Source organism: Chionomys nivalis, chromosome 8 (genome assembly GCF_950005125.1).
Source record: "Chionomys nivalis chromosome 8, mChiNiv1.1, whole genome shotgun sequence".
In the NCBI taxonomy this organism is placed as follows: Eukaryota; Metazoa; Chordata; class Mammalia; order Rodentia; family Cricetidae; genus Chionomys; species Chionomys nivalis.
The window spans coordinates 20,945,853-20,961,806 of record NC_080093.1 but is presented as its reverse complement, the minus strand read 5'-3'; the positions used below and the strand labels follow the sequence as shown (position 1 = coordinate 20,961,806).

The following is a 15,954-nucleotide window of genomic DNA, read 5'->3' as shown; positions in this document are numbered from 1 at the left end:
TATTCTACAACACACTGTTTCCACACCACCCATGGAAATACTCTCCAATTTCAATCCTCTCTCATTGTATGCTCACCCTAGATCCCTCCACCACCTGATCCCTCCTGTTCCCATTCCTACCCACCCCCGTCAACCTGCAAAATTTATTCTGTTTCCCCTTTCCAGGGAGATCAATATGTTTTCTTTAAAGCTCTCCTTGTTACTTAGCCTTTCTAAGTCTGTGGATTGTCACATGATTATCATTTACTTAGCATCTCATATACAATTATAAGTGAGTACATACCAAGTTTGTCTTTCTGGGTTTGGGTCTCATTCAGGATGTTTTTTTTTTCTAGTTCCATTGATTTGCCTGAAAATTTCAGGATATCATTTTTTAACAACTGAGTAATACTTCATTTTGTAAATGTACCACATTTTATCTGTTGATTGGTTGAGGGGTTGAGGGACATCTAGGTTTTTTCTTTTGCAGTTTCTGGCTATTATGAATAAATCACTACAAACATAGTTGAGCAAGTGTACTTGTGGTAGGATGGAGAGTCCTTTGGGTATATATGCATCGGGGGTATAACTGGGTCTTGAAGTAGATTGACTTCCAGTTTTATGAGGAACCAATATATTGATTTCCACAGTGTTATACAAGTTTGCACTCCCACCAGCAATGGAGGAGTGTTCCTCTTGCTCCACATCCCTAGAAGCATGAGCTGTCAGTTGTGTTATTGATCTTGTCATTCTGACAGGTGTAAGATGATATTGCAAATTAGTTTTGATTTCCATTTCTCTGATGGCTAAGGATGTTGATCATCTCTTTAAAGTGCTTCTCGGCCATTTGAGATTCTTCTATAGAGAATCCTCTGTTTAGTTATGTATCCCACTTTAAAAATCAGATTATTTGTTTTTTTTGATGTCTAGTTCCTTGTGCTCTTAATATATTTTGGATATTGGAGTTGGTGAAAATCTCTTCCCATTTTGTAGGCTGCCATTTTGTCCTACTGATGGTATCCTTTGCCTTACAGAAGGTTTTCAATTTTATGAGGTCCCATTTATTTATTTTTTCCTTTTTTATATTTTATTTTTTAAAAAATAAAAACAAACTATCATTTTTTTCATTTTACATACCAATCCCTGTTTCCATTCCCTCCACCTTCCCACCTTCTATCCCCCATCCACTCCTCAGAGAGGGTAAGACACTTTGCTTTGGGGAAGATTCAAGGCCCTTCCCACTATCTAGGCTGAGCCAGTACACAAAGACCCTTTTTTGGGAACCCATTCTCTTTGGATGGATACTTATTTATTCTTTTTTTAAATGTATTTTTATTGAGCTCTACATTTTTCTCTGCTCCCCTCCCCCTTTAACCCTCCCCCAAGGTCCTCATGCTCCCAATTTCCTCAGAAGATCTTGTCTTTTTCTACTTCCCACATAGATTAGATCTATGTAAGTCTCTCTTAGTGTTCTTATTGTTGTCTAAGTTCTCTGGGATTGTGGTTTTCTTTGCTTTATGTATAAAAAACACCTATTCATGAGTACATGTGATAATTGTATTTCTGTGTCTGGGTTACCTCACTCAAAATAATGTTTTCTAGCTCCATCCACTTTTCTGCAAAATTCAAGATGTCATTATTTTTTCTGCTGTGTAGTACTCCATTGTGTGAATGTACCACATTTTCCTTATCCATTCTTTGGTCGAGGGGCATTTAGGTTGTTTCCAGGTTCTGGCTATGATAAACAAAGCTGCTATGAATGTAGTTGAGCACATGTCCTTGTGACATGACTGAGCATCCTTTGAATATATATGCAAAAGTGGTATTACTGGGTCTTGAGGAAGGTTGTTTGCTAATTTTCTGAGAAATCATCACACTGACATCCAAAGGGGTTGTACCAGCTTGCATCCCCACCAGCAATGCAGAAGTGTTCCTTTTCCCCCCACAACCTCTCCAGCATAAATTGTCATCAGTGTTTTTGATCTTGGCCATTCTTACAGGTGTAAGATGGAATCTCAGAGTTGTTTTGGTTTGCATTTCTCTGATGAATAAGGATGTTGAATGTTTCCTTAAGTGTCTTTCAGTCATTTTAGATTTCTCTGTTGAGAGTTCTCTGTTTAAATCTGTACTTCATTTTTAAAAATTGGATTATGTGTTCTTTTGGTGACCAATTTCTTGAGTTCTTTGTATATTTTGGAGATCAGACCTCTGTCTGATGTGGGGTTAGTGAAGATCTTCTCCCATTCTGTAGGCTGTCAATTTGTCTTGTTGACCGTGTCCTTTGCTTTACAGAAGCTTTTCAGTTTCAGGAGGTCCCATTTACTAATTGTTTCTCTCAGTGTCTGTGTTGCTGGGGTTATATTTAGGAAGTAGTTCCCTGTGCCAATGCATTCAAATGTATTTCCCACTTTCTCTTCTATAAGGTTCAGTGTGGCTGGCTTTATGTTGAGGTCTTTGACCCATTTGGACTTGAGTTTTGTGCATGGTAATAGATATGGGTCTATTTTCATTTTTCCACATGTTGATACCCAGTTATGCCAACACCACTTGTTAAATAGACTTTCTTTTTTCCATTTGATTTTTTTTTTCAAAAATCAAGTATTCGAAGATGTGTGGGTTGATATATAGGTTTTCTATTTGGTTCCATTGGTTTTCCTTTCTGTTCCTCTATACCTAATCTCTCAGGTTCTACAGTTTGTAGGTTGGCTATCACTTATTTCATGGCTAATATTCACATATAATTGAGTACATACCATATTTATCTTTCCAGATCTGGGTTACCTCACTCCAGTGATTTGTTTTTCTAGTTCCTTCCATCCTTTTGACTGCAAATTTTATGATGCCATTTGTAACAGCTGAGTAATATTCCACTGTTAAAAATGTGATGTATTTTATTTATCTATTCCTTTGTTGAGGGACAACTCAGTTGTTTCCAATTTCTGACTATAATGAATACAGCAGCAGTGAACAATAAATTGAGTTCTAATGAAAAAATGCATATTTTGACACAATTAGGAACAAAATCAGAAAATCATTTTCCATAAATTCTTGTTGAGGATGATTTTTGTTTATTTTGAATATAAGAAAGAGAAAATTGAGCTTGGCTACATCTTGAATGTAGTATAGACATTAAGTCAACAAAATTATAAAATTTGAACACTCATGGTCCCTGGACATCATTGGAGCTGACAGTAGAGGGTTTGAAGGCTGGAAGAAAAGCTTGTAAAATTCAGACTGGGAATAGAAAATGAGCAATGTGGATGTTTCTAACTCTAAAGACGGAAACATAAAATATGAAAGGACAGCTCTCATGTGAGATGGAGATACTCAAGTCAGTGCTTTTAATGAAGCCAACATTCACTATTTTAATTTTATAATTATTAATTATACAAATTAATGGGGTTCACGTTGACTCAACTCTTGGCCTGAAGTTTCCCAAATAGATATTCTAAAGACCTGGCATCTTCTATTATCCCTCACTGCTCCATGTAGTGGCTCATTGGAGTCTCTTTTTAGGGAGAGACACGGCCACATATTGCCTGGTTTGAACAGGTTTCTGAATTTCTTTGCCCATGCTCCCATAACACCCTTCCCCTTCTGTCTATTTTTATTGATTCTTTGTGAATTTAACGTCATGCATTCTGATCCTGCTTTTCTCCCAGTCCCCTCATATCCACAAACCCTCTGCCCTTGAAATCTTCCCCCAATATAAAACCAAATTTAAAAGACAAGCCAAAACCCCAACAAAACACAGAGCCAAGATAAAAAAGAGTCTTATTGTGGAAGCTGTTGTGTGGCCCACTGGTCTTATTTCTGTTACACCACTGGTAAAGGGCTTTCCCTGAGGCTTCTCTTGGAAATCCTTTTGTTGTCCTGCGTTGTGGAGATTCTGCTGTTTCGAATCTGTAGGTTCATTCCGTTCACATGCTCCAACGATTCATAGATTTGGTGGATGTTGGGAAGTGACAGCTTATAGCCTTGGTTCTTTCTGGCCTGGGTTGGTCAGTTTGCTAGCTTTCTCTCATCATCACTACCAAGGTGAGCTCTCCAGCACCGCTTTGGCTAGCTCACCCAATGCAGCTTACAGCAAGGAATGGGGCTAGTTCTCTTGTTCTTGGGCCCTCAGTTCTGGGTCCTCCTCACTCATATCACCAGCGCCAGCTCTACTGTTCATCCAGGCAAGGTGCAGGTCAGCTCTAGCGTGCTTCCCAGGTAAGGTGCACACCTATGGGGTAGGTCATCTTTCCCTAGTGGGAGGATGGTAGTGGAGGGAGAAGGGGTGAATTCTCCCCTGAGGGCTAGTGACAACTTGTTGCTGCAATATCCAGCAAAGGGCAGGACCAACCATCCCAGGACCAGTGAAGGGTGGGATTGGCTCAGCACAACATTGTACCAAGATCACAGTGCTAACACCGGCCATGGAGAAACCCACTCTCTTACATCATTCATGTCTGTAAAACTAGTACCAGACAGGTAATAATGTCAGGTTCTTCTGCTAAGCCCCTTTGGATCAAGAATACAGTGGCTCCTGACTTTAGATACCATAGAAACATTTCCCTAGACTATTGTTTTGGAGCTGGTCACTCTTGTCGCCTTCTCAGTTCAGATTTTTTCCTTTCAAGTAAATTTGCATTTTTATGAATTAGAGTCCTAACTGGTTTGGGTGCTGCCCTCAGCCCAGCTTCTCTTTTGTTTCAGAGCAGAGCACAAGGTGATTTTTTAACGCCAAAAATCTCTTCCACAGTCACAAGAGCATTGTCTGTATCATTTTTGTCTGCTCTGTTAGACTCTCTGGTGGTCCTGTCTTACCTGTTTTCTCTCACTGTGGACCTGGATAAGAAGTGTGATCAGTAACCATGACGAGGCCCGAATGCTATCCTGTCTTGAAGCTTCTTCCACGAAACAAACTAGCCCATTACAAATATCCCAACCTCACTCAAATTTTTAGAGCACAGGGAATGACCAGATGCTTTGCTGAATGTGACGTGAATAGTCATTAGGCCATTTCTAACAGAGTCCTTGAAGCTTCCAGCAGAATGACATATTAAACTCTGCATAGTGGACATTACAGCTTCACTATCCTAAACTACAGACTCTTCCATCTCTTTCCAAAAGGTGATTCCTACACATGCCAAGGATTATCATATTACGGCATTAGACCTACTCCTTCATATCAGTTTTTTGTACAAGTTTATTTTCTAGTGCTTACTGTCAAATATTTGTCAAGAACCAACTTAAAGGCTTGCATTATGAAGGAATATAATGTCTTAGGGTAGAGAAAGCATGGTAGTAGGTGTCTCCCTTGAGGCTAGAGAGTACACCTGGGACCCCTCACACTGTCACATCGTGCTGGAACAGGAAGAAGGGAGCGGTGAGAGGTGGGGGAAGACTACGAAACTTGAAGCACTACTTTTCTTCACTGAGGATTCATTTCTTAAGGGGTCCGCAGCATTGTGGAGCAGTATTACCAACTGGGGGCCAAGTATTTAAACCCATTTATTCTTAAGAGGATATTTAATAGCCATATTCAAACCACAGCAAGATTTACACCAAAGAAAGACGTCTCAAGCAATTGTCTCAGGTGGCCACTGCCTACCCAGTTACAGTCAAGGGGTATCCATGAGGACTCTGCTTGTGATGATGTCAGATTTCTTAACTCCCAGAGTAGATTAATTCCTATAATTAGGGCTTTTTTAAAATTAAGATAGCTGTGAGCTAGAACATTTGCTGTGAGACACATGAGAATTTTTGATAAAGTTTTCTGATCAGTAAGGCTCCTGGCCATTTGTTTATTTAAGCTGTTTTGTTTACATGGTACAGTCTTCAGTACGGTGCTCTGTCTCTTTTTTTTTTTTTCCACCTTTATCCCATTTGAGTGAAGAGTTCCTTCCTTACTCAGGTGTTGGTTCTGGGAACAGTGGTTCTCTGCTTATATTTCTTTTATTCTCCATATTTTCTGGAATACTCGGTTTTCCTTTTTACACCTTCCCAAGGCCTACTAAGCCCACTTGTGGCCACTGAAAATTATTCATGTCGTTTTTTATTTCCATTCTGTGGATGAGACCTCTAGTGTTCGGTGTTGCTACTCCACCATCTTGAAGTTATTATCCGAATAGTTTAATGTTATATTTGCTAGTATTAAATATGGAGAAAATGTCATTTATCAACCAAGTGGCCCATTTCTCTATCCCTCCAATTATTTATCAAATAATTATGATACCATCTAGGGGTATGGAAAAGAATTTGATGTCTTTGCCGATTTAAAGAATTAAAGAGGCACAAAAGACATAGTGACAGCATTCATCCAAATTTTATGGAAAGGAAAAATTCACATACACCATATAGCAGAACACACAAAGAAACCAAATCCCTGCATAGAGCAGGGAACCTGAGTCTTTTTCCAAGTTATCCTGAATGCACTGGGTTCTTATATGCTTGGAGTATGGGATGGATTAGCTTTGTCTAAACTAGAGTAGGCTGCTTTAGATCACAGTGGGGGTTTGAATAACTTGGACAAAGACAGGAAAGCTATGTATTTCTACCAATAGGTGTGTTGGCAGGAGATTTTCAAGTCTCTCCAAACATTTCACAAATGAGTAAGAGCCTGCCAATTCTTTATCTTGGATAAGAACTCAGAAGCCCACCTTCTTACATGAAAGCTCATTCAACTACCTAGGATCTCTTTACTACCTGTCTGCTTCCTGAGGTGCTGTCTGAATATGAAAATCCTTGACTGAAAAGTATTCTTTAGGTATACTCTTTCTTATTTTCAGGAAAACAGATTTGTGTAGGAGAAGGTCTGGCCCAAATGGAGCCATTTTTATTCCTGACCACCATTTTGCAGAACTTTAATCTGAAATCTCCAGTTGACCCCAAAGACCTTGATACCACCCCAGTTGCAAATGGATTTGTTTCTGTGCCTTCCAAGTTCCAGATCTGTTTCATCCCAGTCTGAATGAACACCACATGCCTCATTCTGCAGCTTCTTCCTCCAGAGCACAGTTGACCTCTTCTGCTCGGTATGTCTCTCTAGCCTATCATCTACATTGCCTCATCCCCTCAAGATCCAGGGAATCCTTTTCATCCATTCTGGCCAACTTCCAGGGTCACCCCCAAACACATCTGTAATTCCCTTGCTGTGCAATGATTTATTGTCTTTAGCTTTGCTGACACTTTTTAATGCCAAATTTCTAATATATAATTACCGTAAAACTAAAACTGAAAAAAAAATGATTATAATGTGAGGTGAAGTTCAGCATCACCTAACCCTTGGGTGTCAGATTTATGTTTCTTTTTTTCTTTTTTTTTGAAATGATCTCACTTAAACTCTATGCAGCTGAACAGTGTTTGCAGAAGTTTCTGTACCGTCTGCCAACTCCTGAATAACTGGCATGGAGACTTAATGTTACTGATAAATTCTTGGCTGATGGCTCAGGTGTGTTACTAAATAATTTTTACATTTAACTCATATTTTTTCATATTTTTAATCTGTCTATTTTATTTATGCCATGTGGCTAATGGCTTTTTACCTCCTTTTCTACATGTCCTGCTTCCTCAGAGGCTGATTGGCATCTCTTCTGACTCTACACTTCTTTCTTCCAGCATTCTCAGTTTGGCTGTCCTGTTTATGCTTCCTACCTGGATAAAGGTCAACCAGTGTTTTATTAAACCAGTTTGAGTGAAAAATCTTTACAGTGTACAAAGGGAGTAAGTATTCCACAGCATTTCCCCCTTTTGTCTAATTAAAAAGAGAAATTTTAATTTTAACATTGTAAAATTATATACAATAAAAACAGTTATTGGGTAAGAATGAGAGTTACAATATCTAGTCTATTTGTATTTGGCAAAATTAAAGAAAATAGTCTATTATCTATCTTATCTTTGTGAGTTTAAAGTTTTGAAACTAATTTACCTTTTATCATAAATAAGGAAGACTATAATTATGTAGTCTTTGACTCCATCCAAGACCTCAGAAAGGTGAAATGTTATCTAGTGACAGCAATATTTGGCTGCCTGGACAGTCACCCCAAGTTCCTCTGTAATGTTGGGGTATCCATCTCTGGCTTGCCCATCTAGTGTAACTGACAGACTTTTTGAGAAGTAGGGAATTTTGATGGACTGTCTTACCTTGTCTTGGCAAAGTTTGGTAGTCATTTTCTTTTGCATCTTGCTGGTCCAGTTTTAAAAGTAACTGTCAGTAATTGAAACAAGGGTAGTTTATTTGCCTGAATGGCTAACTTTTGTTATTAAAAAAGTAAACTCCATATGTAATTTCCTTGTTGTCCATTATCTTCTCTGAAGTAGATTGGAGCTGACAGGAGCAGAGAAGAAAAGCCTTAGTTCTTAAACATATTAAATGCCACATTTTATATGTCTTTGAAGTGCTTGAAGATTTTATCTCTATCCAAATATATAAACGGAGATTGCTCATTCCTTCCCTGTAACTCAGACCTGAATAATCACACAGAAACTATATTAATCACAATACTGCTTGGCCTATTAGCTCAGGATTTTTATTAACTAACTCTTACATCTTAAATTAACCCATTTCTATTAATCTGTCTATTACCATGAGGTTGTGGCTTACCAGAAATATTCCAGGTGTCTGTCTCCTTTGGCAGCTCTATGGCATCTCTTTGACTCTGCCTACTCTCTCTCCATATCCCTTCCAGTCTGGCTATATTTGGCCCCACCATAGGCCAAAGCAGTTTTATTCATTAACCAATAAAAGCAACATATATACAGAAGGACATCCCACATTATCTCCCCCTTTTTGTCTAATTAAAAAGGAAGAATCTCTGTTTTTGGCCTCTCAAGAGATGTGGGAATGCTGGTCTCTCAATTTTGGCTCACTGGCCTTCACTGGTGTTGGAAATGCTCTCTCCTCTTGAAAAACTCATATTAACTGTGCACTTCAGAAACTAACAATAACTTTGGCACTTGAACGTCTTCATACTTTCTTTTCTGTTTGCTCCAAGGTCTCTGGGTAACTCTTACACTCTCTGAACTTTTCAACATGCCTCTGTACCCCTTTCTTCATGTCCTGTTTAACACCTTAAGGCTGCAGGAATGCTGACTGAAAGATACTCTGTTCTCACCTGCTGTTGAACTGGGCATGCAGCCAGCCCTGCCCCCTGCTGTACAGTACATGCTGTTGTGGAGTCACCCATCCCTCAGCTTTAATTTCACCAGGCTACCACTGGCCATGCCCCTCAGACCTCTGCTACAACCCTCCCCTTTGCAGCTAGCTGTCAAAGTCCCCTTCCTTTCAGCCTGCCTGAGCTTGGTAACACTCCAACAGCCTCCTCCTTCTCTCTACCCATCTGATGAACAGCCACATTCACTCCTGTGTAAACCCTGCCTATTCTGCAAGGCCCAGTCCAGCCTATGGTCAAGTCTATGATCATTTACAGAACCCAAGCAAAACCAACTACACCCTCCCCAACACTCCTTATTAGGAAACATAAACAAACTCACGTCTTTTCTACCCTCCCTGAAAACTGGAGCTTCCTTCTGACAGCAATCCTTTCAACAATCATTTCCTAAATATCTCACCCAAGAGCTGACTGCTAAGTTCAGCAGCTTCTTCAGGTCCCCTTGGAACTCCCCCTCCTGTTGTAAACCCAAATTCCCCATGACCTTTGCTCACATGTCAGCTCCACCTCTTGCTGTTACACTGTTTCAGTAGTGGCCAGTAACTGCCTATAATTTATGGCCTTGGCCTTGTTATCTCATGCTTCCCTCTGCCAAGGCCCTTGTCACTTTCCCACATAACTCTTTCTTGTCCTGACACTGCCTCCAGCTTAAACTGAGTCATAAAAAAGAACTGTGATATTCTGTAATGACACAAGTTTATGGCTTATTTTCATGCTAAAAGATTTCCAATCTTCAATTCATGTTTCAAGACTCAAAATTAACAAGGATTTAAGTTGCAAGACCTAATATTTTAAAAGTAATATTAATTTATTATAAACTATCAAAATAATTAGAACATACTTTTCCTGACAGCTGAACACCAACTGCTTCTGCAATGAGATGGGGAGGGAGGGAAACTGTGGTCAGGATATAATATATGAGAGAAGAATAAATAATAAAAGTAACAATAAATAGAAAATTAAAAATATATAGGTCTGAAGTTACAGCAGTCCAAAAAATGTTTCTGAAGAGATGAAAGCTTATGTAAGTCAGAAAGGCCTGGAAAAGGATTTTAACCTATATTAAAAGTTATTCTGGCTTTCCTTCCTTCTCTCTATGCTACTGTATTGTTCCCACTCATCCATCTACCTCACCATAGTCAAAATACACCCCTGTGTCCCTCTTCTTCCTTTCCTCAGCCCATTTGTACTCTCTCTCATTCTCCAAAATCCCAACCCCCCTTTCACCCTTCAGCCCCATTTGATGGACTGCCACCTTCCTCTCTCTCCCTGCACACTGCACATCATACTCAAAGACGCTGCTGCCTACATTTCCAGACCCCATTACTTCCCATCTTTAATCAGCCTCTGCCTAAGCCTCAAAGCCATCACTTCTACGCCCCACCTCTTCACCCTACACCACTCCAGTACTAACAGTCAAAAACCTGATAGAACCTTCCACTTAGTCCAAGACCTTTGCTCCATTAATACTGCTGTAGTTCCTTTTAATCTGTAAGTCTCTATCCCATAGGCTATCCTCCCATCTATCCCTGACAACACCACTAACTTTTTAGTCCTAAATCTTAAAGATACTGTCTTTCTCAATATCCCTAGATTATTTGGATTGATCCTGATACTCAAGAATCCTGACAACTCACTTGGCCTCTCTTTCTCTAAGGATTCAGAGACAGTCCCCACCTTTTTTGCCTGGCACTCTCTATGGACATGGCCTGCCTTCCCACCTTTCCTCCTGCCTATTTCAGTATATAGCTGACTTCCTCCTTTGCAGTCCTTCTTCTCTGATAAACTACTTGATGCTGCCTCACTCCTCAATTTCCTCAGTTCCAGAGGTCTCCACCTCACACCTTCCAAAGCTCAATTCTCCTTTCCTCAAGTCAACTATCTTAAATTCTCCCTCACACCTACCTATGGATACTTCACTTTAAACCATCTTGCCCATCTCTGCTCCTTATCTCTGTCACCATGGCCAGTTTCCTCACTCATGTGTCCCTGGATACTCAATCCTAGTATATCCCCTATACCAAGATGCTTCTGGATTCCTCCTTCTTCCCATCCTCAAACAATTCCTTAAATTTATCTTCCACAGCTGGGGCCCATGCCTACAAGCTCTTGCTGCAGTTCCTCTGCTCAACTCTAATTCTAACAAACAAATCCAGGATTCTGTCTCACAGCCTATTGATCCCCTCTCACAATCTGTTTCCCCCACTCCATCTCTCTCAGCTCCTAATTTACAAAGGACTCCAATGTCTCCTACTGTTTAAGATTCTATCTGTCCAGACTTCTCTTATCAAAAACTCATCACTCACATTTATTACCTGTCCCCCCAAGTCCCTCCGTACTTAACCCTTTACTCTAACAACATTCCCCAGATCTTTACACTTGTCCCAAACTCTCAAAAACCTCCTACCCCATTCCTCTAATACACAAGAGGGTTCTCTATTTCTGCCTACACTTTTATAATGCTGATAGCTCCTTCCTGTCACATGGTCACACCAGACTGACTCCTCCATTATCTGTACATACAGTAATTGTGTTGACGTGACAGCCTGTCAATGACCTTTTCACTCTACTTTTATGACTCACTCTTCTTTTATCATTCATTTCACATCCGTCCAGGCAAGCCTACTGTATAACCCAGATTTCAACATATCCAACCTTTATCAGCATAGGATACTGTCCTAATCTCCACTTTACATATTTATCTTCACTATCTGATGCCTGTTTTGTCACGAACCCCAATCCCCACAAATCTCATCTCTTTTCTCGCACTGAAACTTTTCCTCTGCCCAAATGATTGTAAAATATCCACCACCAACTGACTCTCCTAAAGCCCACATTCTCAGTTACAAGACATAAAAGATGTAACTCCATCCAATCTGTCTCCTCTCCAAAATATACATATTCTCACAGCCAAGCCCTCACTTGGGTCAAGGTCATCCAACAAACTTTCTCCTACCTCACTCATATCTCCTTCAATGCTTCCTACTACTTCCTTTACACCTCTCTTCAAAGCCCACCTTTAGTCACAGTCGTCTTTGCTGTTGATACCTAGGTTGACATTCCCCACCTTTACAACTGACTTTCCACTTGACAATTTAAGTCTTCCTTTGAGAACTAAAGTCAAATTGTCTCAACCTTTCAACACCAAACCCCCAAACAAATTACAGATAAACCTTCTCCCCAATCATCCATCTTCCTAAAATATTTAAATTTCAGAACATATGTAAACACCCCAGGAATGGCTATTCTGATGTAACAAAAACCAATCAAATACTCTCTCCAACTTAACCAGACCCTGCTTTCAGAAACAACAACTATTCCCCATTTAACCTTATATAGATAATCTAATTTTTTCTGGTTCTTCTCAAGAACTCTCAGTAGACTCCATATAAGAACTCCTGTCAACCAGTAGCCTAAGTTTTCCTGTCTTTGATTATTTCGAAGGGTGGGATCTCTCCCCAATTCCACAGCCTTGGAATTCCTCTTTCCAACTACCGGGATCATAAGCCTAACCTTTTCTTGGTCTTGGGACTCCCAATTTTTTTTTCTAAACTCCTTAATCTTATCTCTGTCTCGATAATCTGTTCCAACAGATTTCAAATTGACTATCAATTACTTCAACAACTCTATCAACTCCAGTGCCAGCCCCTGCTGTTTTCCTCAGAATCTACATTCTGGTCCTGCCTTACGGACTATGCTTCAGAGTAAGATACTGATATTCTTTAAAATAACAGTGAAGAGCTCAGTGAAGGGTGAGGCCTGGACATCATTTCCCTCACCTATGCTGGAATTTTCTAAGTCTTATGCTGGTGACCACAGATGTGAGTTCATGAGTGTGCTAACCATACCATGTCCAGAAGACAACTTTCCTCAGCAGTTCTCTCCATTCTCTAGAACTTATATTCAAACTTCCATGATGCTACTCCAGCCTTGCGGAAGGGCTGACACTGATGTCTTATTTAAGGCTAAGCACTCACTGACTGATTGATTGATGCTGCCTGCAAAATGAAGCTGCTTTGACCAAGGCTGAAACTCTTTCAGGTCTCCTCTTCTTTGAGAATATAGCCATTGTTTAGATACCCAACTTCAAGTGAAAGGCCTCATAACCATGCACATATGAACAATACTAATTGGATTTAAAAATTTTAAAAAAATCCTTGAAGTTGGGTGGAGGATTTCTTCAAGAGGATTAGAGGTGGTATGGAATGAAGGTTAATATGATGGTATTTCATTGTATATATGTGTTAAAATTCAAATAACAATTCAAAGTAGAATTCTTTGCTATGTGAGTTATGCAGCAAATCTTTGCTTTTCTGTGTTGTACATAAAGCTTTCACCAGAATATAGACACATAAAAAATTTATTGTCATTCACTTTTATCAAGAAATGCTATAAACATTATCTAATTAATGTTTATATTTAAAGACAATGTGATGAAAATAAAGAATTATTGTTCACAATCAATAAATATTACTGAGTCACATGAAAGTGAGTGACTTGCTAGAAAGAAGGTTGGAAGACTAAGATGATACTATTTCTTACTAAGATCCACCTTGAGAAGTCTCTGTGTCATCTACCATAAGACCAAATCTTTGAGGTCTTCTTCATAAGCCTTAAAATAAAAATAGTTTTATTTTAGGTAAAGGTAATTGAGAGAATATTAAATAATATTATATCTGTGAAAATTTCCTATAAATGCTTAGAATTCCCATTGAGATGGTTGTTGAAACATTTAATCTGCATCTTGACAATATTTAATTTTTAAAAACTATGAGTTGAGGTCTTAGAGAAAAACTGAATTAATTGATGTGGCTCACATCTAATAATATCTTTACAAAATTCTTCCAAATTACTATTGGTGATGTGGGAATTTGTATCAGAGAGATGCTTGGACCCTCATATCCACTAAATACTTCCTCTCATTTGTGTGTGAATATTGTGGTGACTCTAAGCTTTTGTCCAATGAATAAATTACTTTTTTCCCCATTGTTTTGACTGCTTTTCTTGGTCAGTGACTAAATATCTACAAGAAGCAATTTAAGGGAGGTGGAGTTTATTGTGAGTTACAGTTTGAGAGAAAAGTGTTCCCCATAGAGGAGAAGGCATGAGGATCCCTATATCTTGGTAGAACAGGAAATAAAGAGCAGACAGGAAGTGGGGGCAGGTACAAAATCCTACCAACTAGCCCACAGTTCTCTACTTCTTTCAGAAAGACTCTTAATTCTTCCTGCAGAATTCTAAAGAACGCCAGAAGCTTTGGACAATGGTTCAAACACATAGGCCTATGGAAGACTTTTCACATTCAAATCGTATTTTCTCCCTTGGTCTTATCATGAGACAGTCACTTGTCTATCTCATAATTCAAAATGCATTCATTGCAATTGAAACAGTTCCGGTGGATTTCAAGAGTCCGTACACTGTTCAATAGTTCAAAGTCTGAAATCCCTTCTGAGCATCAAGGCAATCTGTTAAAAGAAACTCTGTAAGATAAAAAGCTAGTTTCATAACTCTGATATGGGATATTTCTACTCCAGAAGGAAGGAATAGCAGCAGAAAAAGGAAAGAGCAAACAAAGCAAGAATGAAACCCAGTAGGGAATAAAAAACTCCTGCAATCCAATCTCCAGCATCTGGGCCTCATGATGGAATCAGGTTCTGATACTTTAGGGAGCCCCAACCATTGATGTCTGTTCTCCATATTTTATGTGACCACTCTCTTGACTCAGTTACATCCTATGTCTAGAGCTTTCTTCTGCAAATGTCCCATAGTACTGGCATTTCCAGCAATATGAGGTCTTCCTTGCTACATATGGTTCACTATCTCAGCTTCATGTAATTATGTCTTAGTTATTTCTTATATAGAATTCCATACCAACACACATTACTTGGTCTTAGAAGTTGTTTGGAGCTTTGGGGGAAATACTCCATGACCTCTGTTCTGTATGGCTTCAAGGCTAGTACCATATAGACAATGCCACTAGTATCTACTGCCTTATCAAAATAAATTATAGGCTTCTTGGGCCCCATGTGCAGTGGCCTCTGTGTTCTCTTGAGGTTCACCATAGGGAAATGCTTGGAAGGCAAGGTTCTTTGAGATGAAAATTGTTGTGACATCCTAGGTTTAGGTTTTATCTTTGAAAATGAATTTGCATTCTAATAAATTACAACCTACCATGAATGGTATTTTGTTCCCAGGGAACCGTTATTATTGTCTCAATGCAGAGTTCCTTGTTTCTAATTTGTGGTAGCAATATCTTTCCCAATTACACATTTTTTCATACCTTCATTAATGATGTACAGGCTATTTTAGACTTGCTTCCCATCCTTTTTCCATGAAACTAATGTTTTCATATAATACTGTCCCATTTGTTGTTCTTTCTTGCTGAATATCTGGTTAAGAGCAGTGATCAGCAAGCATGCCACATCTAAAATGCTATCCAGTCTTGATTTTTCCTCTACTGAACAAATTCCTTACTTTTGAATCCAGACTTACTCAAGTTCTCATGAGACAGAATGCAGCAAGATTCTTTGTCCAACTGAAGCATCAGTGACCATCAGTCCAGTTCTTAATGAGTAATTATTTCCCGTTAGAAACCTTGTGAAATAGTCTTCCATGGCCCACGTTCCCTCATTGCTTTAGTTCTCCAAACTCCTATCATTAAGCCCATTAAGCTCTGTGATAGCACTCTAACCCTTCCTAGCTCACGTCTCCAAACTCACAGGCAATCTTCTATCAGATCAGTTCCAAAGCTCTGGAATTTCATAGTTTATTATAATATTATAGAACGGCCCGCTTCTCTATATGAATTTTCTGTATTGGT

At 39.2% G+C, this 15,954-nt stretch overlaps 1 protein-coding gene across 5 annotated transcripts in view; it reads left to right on the top strand.

Moving 5' to 3' along the window:
• Positions 1–6,934, top strand: part of LOC130879218 (cytochrome P450 2C55) — a 31,966-nt gene extending 25,032 nt beyond the window's left edge. For all 5 annotated transcript variants that reach the window (XM_057777501.1, XM_057777502.1, XM_057777499.1 and 2 more), the window contains one exon: positions 6,753–6,934. In XM_057777501.1, coding sequence (XP_057633484.1) covers positions 6,753–6,934 — 182 coding nt within the window. The remainder of the gene's footprint in view (positions 1–6,752) is intronic.
• The last annotated feature ends 9,020 nt before the right edge of the window (positions 6,935–15,954 follow it).